This window comes from Lepus europaeus, chromosome 18 (assembly GCF_033115175.1).
Source record: "Lepus europaeus isolate LE1 chromosome 18, mLepTim1.pri, whole genome shotgun sequence".
Taxonomy (NCBI): domain Eukaryota; kingdom Metazoa; phylum Chordata; class Mammalia; order Lagomorpha; family Leporidae; genus Lepus; species Lepus europaeus.
This window is the reverse complement of record NC_084844.1, coordinates 77533393-77539426: the sequence shown is the minus strand read 5'-3', so window position 1 is coordinate 77539426 and position 6034 is coordinate 77533393. Positions and strand designations below refer to the sequence as shown.

Sequence of the window (6034 nt, the reverse complement as noted above, 5' to 3'; positions counted from 1 at the left end):
AATTTCATTGGCTTTCTCTTTTACATGAGTCCCTGTTGTATGGGGCATGGTTTCTAACAAAAGGCTTTGTCACAAAGATTACATTGATTTTGGGAAAAAGATCTTCCACATTCAGTATATTCTTAAACTCTTTCCTTTGTTTGAATTCCATGATGTGTTGTGAGGTATTACTTCTGACAAAAGGATCTCTTACCTTTATTACATTCAAAAGTATCCACCCTGTGAATTTTCTGATGTTATAAGGCATGATTTTTGGCAAAGAGCTTTCCAATACTCATTACATTCATAAGGTTTTCCCCCATGTAATTTCTGATGTCTTAAAAGGTGTGACTTCCAGATAAAGGCTTTTTCACATGCATTACATTCAAAAGGGTTTTCCCCTATATGAACTTGATGATGTGCAAGTAGGGTTGGATTATAGTTAAAAAGTTGCTGAGTCATTACATTCATAAGGTTTCTCCCCTGTGTGAATTCTCTGGTGCATTGAGTTCTTACTTATTGTCAAAGGCTTTTCCACATGCATTACATTCATAAGGTTTCTCTGTTGTGTGATCTATCTGGTGTTCAATGAGGTCTGATTTGTGGACAAAGGCCTTTCCATTATGTCATTAGCTTAATGAGGTTTCTCACCTGTGTGAATTCTCTGGTATGTAGGAGTTGTGATTTTTCACAAAAGGCTTTTCCAGTCATTACACTCATGACATTTCTGTCCTGTGCTAATTTTCAGATGCATTGAGTTGTGATATATTTCCAAAGGCTTTTCCTCAATCATTACATTCATAAGGTTTCTCCCCTGTGTGAATTCTCTGATGCATTATTAGGCTTGTCTTCTGGCCAAAGGCTTTTTCACAGTTATTACATTCATAAGGTTTCTCCCCTGTGTGAGTTCTCTGATGTCTAATGAGGTTTTGCTGATTGCCAAAGGCTTTTCCACAGTCATTACATTCATGAGGATTCTCCCCTGTGTGAATTTGTTGATGCATTATTAGGCTTGTCTTTCGGCCAAAGGCTTTTCCACAGTCACTACATTCATAAGGATTCTAACCTGTGTGAGTTCTCTGATGCATTCTGAGCCTTGACTTCTGGCTAAAGGTTTTGCCACAGTGATAACATTCATAAGGTTTCTCCCCTGTATGAATTCTCTGATGCATTATTAGGTTTGTCTTATGGCCAAAGGCTTTGCCACAGTCATTACATTCATAAGGTTTCTCCCCTGTATGAATTCTCTGATGTCTAATGAGGTTTGGCTGATTGCCAAAGGCTTTTCCACAGTCATTACATTCATAAGGTTTCTCCCCTGTATGAATTCTCTGATGCATTATTAGATTTGTCTTCTGGCCAAAGGCTTTGCCACAGTCACTACATTCATAAGGTTTCTCACCTGTGTGAGTTCTCTGATGCATTCTGAGGATTGACTTCTGGCGAAAGGCTTTGCCACAGTCACTACATTCATAAGGTTTCTCCCCTGTGTGAATTCTCTGATGTATTATTAGGATTGTCTTCTGGCCAAAGGCTTTTCCACAGTCACTACATTCATAAGGTTTCTCACCTGTGTGAGTTCTCTGATGCATTCTGAGGATTGACTTCTGGTGAAAGGCTTTTCCACAGTCATTACATTCATAAGGTTTCTCCCCTGTGTGAATTCTCTGATGCCTTATTAGGCTTGTCTTTTGGCCAAAGGCTTTTCCACAGTTATTACATTCATAAGGTTTCTCCCCGGTGTGAATTCTCTGATGTCTAATGAGGTCTGGCTGATCACCAAAGGCTTTTCCACAGTCATTACATTCATAAGGTTTCTCCCCTGTGTGAATTCTCTGATGCATTATTAGGCTTGTCTTTTGGCCAAAGGCTTTTCCACAGTTATTACATTCATAAGGTTTCTCCCCGGTGTGAATTCTCTGATGTCTAATGAGGTCTGGCTGATTACCAAAGGCTTTTCCACAGTCATTACATTCATAAGGTTTCTCCCCTGTGTGAATTCTCTGATGTATTATTAGGCTTGTCTTTCGGCCAAAGGCTTTTCCACAGTTAATACATTCATAAGGTTTCTCCCCTGTGTGAGTTCTCTGATGTCTAATGAGGTCTGGCTGATTACCAAAGGCTTTTCCACAGTCATTACATTCATAAGGTTTCTCCCCTGTGTGAATTCTCTGATGTATTATTAGGCTTGTCTTTCGGCCAAAGGCTTTTCCACAGTTATTACATTCATAAGGTTTCTCCCCTGTGTGAGTTCTCTGATGGATTCTGAAGAATGACTTCTGGCTAAAGGTTTTGCCACAGTCATTACATTCATAAAGTTTCTCCCCTGGATGAATTTTCACGTGCATTATTAGGTTTGATTTGTGGCAACAAGCTCTTCCACAGTCATTGCATTCATAAGGCTTCTGCCCTTTGTGAATTCTCTGCTGATTGTTGAGGTCGGACTTCTTCAAAAAGTCTTTTCCATAGTCATTATATTCCTGAAGGTTCTCCTCTGTGTGAATTCTCTGTTGTGGTATGATGTATGGTTTTGGGAAAAAGGCTTTTCCACTATCAATATATTCATGTAGTTTCATCTGTATGTGAATTTTCTGTTGTCTAACGAGATCTGACTCCTGATGAGTGGTCTCTCCACATTCAATACACATATGGGGGTTTCCCTGTATGTGAGTACTGTGATGGATGCTATGGCAGGAATTACAACTGAAGGATTTTTCACAAGGTTTACCTGCATAGGGTTTTTTCTCTAAATGTTGTCCCTGATTTATGGCAAGATGTGATTGGTAAATAACAGGTTCCACATATCTAATATCATCATAAAATTTCTCTCTTGTGTGGGTTTGTTGATGCATACTGAGGTTAGAGCTTTTGTGGAAAGCATTTGTTATTTGAGTTGCCTTTCCAACAGTGATAGTTGACTTATTGCAGGTTTCTCCCTTATGAACCCTCTCAGATTTACAGAGCATCTTCCTTGTGAAGACTTTCCCTTGTCCAATATGCTCAAATGTCTGCTTCACAGTCTGAATCTTGTGACACTGATTAAGAGGCTCACAGAACTGGAGACAGTTCCCAGGCACCTTAGTGGCATCAACTTTCTCTTCAGCTTGTATTTGATCTGACCCCCTATGGGGATGCACATTGTGACATACATTGCATTCTTCAGGTTTCATTCTTGAATAATTTCCCTTTCTGATAATTAGTTTTGGAATATGGCTTGAACTTAAATTAAATGTTTTTCTTAATTCAACTCTCTTTGGAGTTGATGTCTTGTTATTTTTCATAACATTAATATTCAGACTTTTGTCCTGACATTCCTGCTTGGTTCTAATCAGGTCATCCCTTTTCCCAGCAACTGAAATGAGAAAAAAACAACCAACCACTTTACTGAATCACATATAACTTTCTCCTTGATAACTTCTGTAAATGGAATTAAGTTACTTGATATTCAAATGGCATAAGATATTAACAAAATCAATATGAGAAACTTAGTTATGATTATTATATGGTTTTTCTCCTTAATACATTAATATATTGAATCGTTTCAATAGTCTCCCAACATTCAATCATGATTGTGTTCACTACCTGAATTCTGTTTAGGTATGCCAGTTTGAAACCTGACTACTCTGCCTCCAATACAACTCTCTGCTTTGAATATAGCTCTCTGCTTATGTAACCTTGGAGGCTGCAGATGACAGTTTATGTGCTTGGGACCCTGTGATACACCAGAGAAGACTAGATAGAATTCCAGACTATCAGCTTCAGAATAGTCAGTCCTAACTGTTACAGTCATTTGCAGAGTGAGTTAAAAGATCTTTCTTAGCAGACTAGCAGACTCATTGTCATTCTGCTTTTCACAGAGATGAAACAACTACACAAGCTTTCAAAGAATGGAAAAAAATATTTAGCAAAAATTTTCACCCATTGCCTAGTAACCATTTTTCCTTGTGCTTTAACTGCAGCTTATATTTATAAAAATTTTGTATTTTGTGCTTTTCTAATATTTCAGAAATATGAGAAAGTTTTATTGGATCATTTACTTTCAGGTGAAGAAGAATGAAATGTGCTTGTATTCCAAACAGGATCAAATTTAAGGAACAGTATTTGCATGTATGTTTGCCTCATGTTCAGTCTTCTCCAGGAAATAGCATTTGTGGGATTTTTCAAATGAAAAACTCTTTTATCTGCACTCTATGACAGCTTCTCCATATTCCTAAGTAAATCTGACATCTTCAGCTTCTCATATCTGCTACTGGTTCAGAAAAGTCACAGTATACCATCTTGGGTATAAACTCCCTACCAGTTTAAAGAATTTGTTTCTACAACCCAGGGTGTGTTCACTTTCTTTGAAAAGTGTTTTCTAATTCATTCTGAAAACACCAGCTATGGTTATCTCCTCTCAATTCTTTCTATATACACCCCCCTGTGATAATTTGAGTTTCTGGAGGCTTTTGATTAGTTGCCTCCTATTTTTACAGAAAACTTCATTTCCTATGCTGTTTTGTCATTTTCTTGTTTTCAATGACAATGAAAAATAAGAATTCATAATTCAAACTCTTCTCCCAAACAAATCTGAGCCATTCAACATGAACCTATGATATTACTTGACCTTGGGATTGAGAAACTCATGAAATTCTTGGTGAGTCTAGGATCACTTATTTTCATGTTCCTATACAAGTTCATGCTTAGCTTTATGATTTTTGATGTCACAGCACAGAGGCTTACTCCTGATCATCTTTTAGCATTTACTCATTTATTTACTTACTTCAAAGCCAAAGAGACAAAGATTGAGGCACAAAGAAATGAAAGAGAGGGTTGCCAGCCACTGAAGGAATTAATAAATGCATGAAGGAAAAGGTATGAAAGTGTGGAGAATGACAAGTTAGAATTTGTAGAATGAATCTAACCTGGAAAAAACCCCTTAGTTACATCAGAAAAGCACTGGCATTTTTTTAATTCAAAAACATCTTCACCAAGGAAAAAAAGAGACAGACATTGGTATCCATAGATATTCTAGAATACTTGATATATAAATCCAGCTGTCATCAGGAGTAAGCCTTGAGAAAAACTCATGGAAACAGCACCAGTCAACATCTGCTTCACTGCTTCTACTGTGGCCTCCTTGCCCATTATGTGCAGACTGACCTGGAAGACTCTGATGTAAGCATTCTTCCTCCATCCAGGGTTCTTCTCCTTGCTCCAACTTTAAGATCAAGTCAGGTTTTGTCATGCAGTGCCCTATTAATGGAAACAATGTTAGACTTTGTGAATTCATAATCCTGGGTTATTTAAAAGACTATAGCTTTGTCCAGGTGCTCTGCAACAAAGGTACCAATTTGCATCCTTTCTTGATGTTAGAAATTCAGATTATCCACGTTCTCAAATTCTGCACCTTCCAAATATTATACTTTATAAAGTGTTTACTTATTTGTCAAATAGAAAAAAAAATGTTATCATTTGTAATGTGATGGGTGTCACTCACCCAAAGAGAACAAGATGCTGTAGGTCTCCAGCATTACATCCCTGTACAAGATTTTTTGAGCATTGTTCATGTTCTGCCATTCTTTCCAGGTGAAATACACAGCCAGGTCTTCAAATCCTATCATCACCTGTAATGGAACACCTCTGGTTAGCATATGAACTCGGTCACAAACAAACACTGAAAGTTGTGTATCTTGTACACAGGTATGAAGGAAGAAGGAAGGATGTGGTTTCATTTTAGACTGAGCATTTGGACAACCACATAAGAAGCATTAAACAGGGAGTCAAACTATTGTCTGAAAGCTGTGAAAAATGCCCAAGCTAGAGGGAAAGAGGAGTTTAAGTTCAAAAGGGCTACATCTGTCCAGGAGAATTACATAACAGGCTGAAAGGGGGATAATATTGACTCTTGAGTGAACAATGTTAAAGTGAAGAATTTAGAAGTATTTAGGGAAAAAGACAAGATCCTATCAGTGAAGCCTTAATGAGAATGAACATCGAAGAATTTCCAGGAAAACATCATGCACAGTCACTTCAAATATGGCAGAGGAAAAATATTTTAAAGAGAGAGCAGGCA

The 6034-nt window shown here is 37.6% G+C and overlaps 1 protein-coding gene across 1 annotated transcript; it reads right to left on the bottom strand.

Annotated features, from left to right (window-relative positions):
* Positions 1 to 204: 204 nt before the first annotated feature.
* LOC133747056 (zinc finger protein 271-like) lies at positions 205 to 5693 on the bottom strand. The gene is given in 4 exon segments (XM_062175182.1): positions 205 to 419; positions 749 to 3331; positions 5122 to 5214; positions 5459 to 5693. Coding segments are annotated over 4 exon segments (3126 nt in total).
* Between the last annotated feature and the right edge of the window lie 341 nt (positions 5694 to 6034).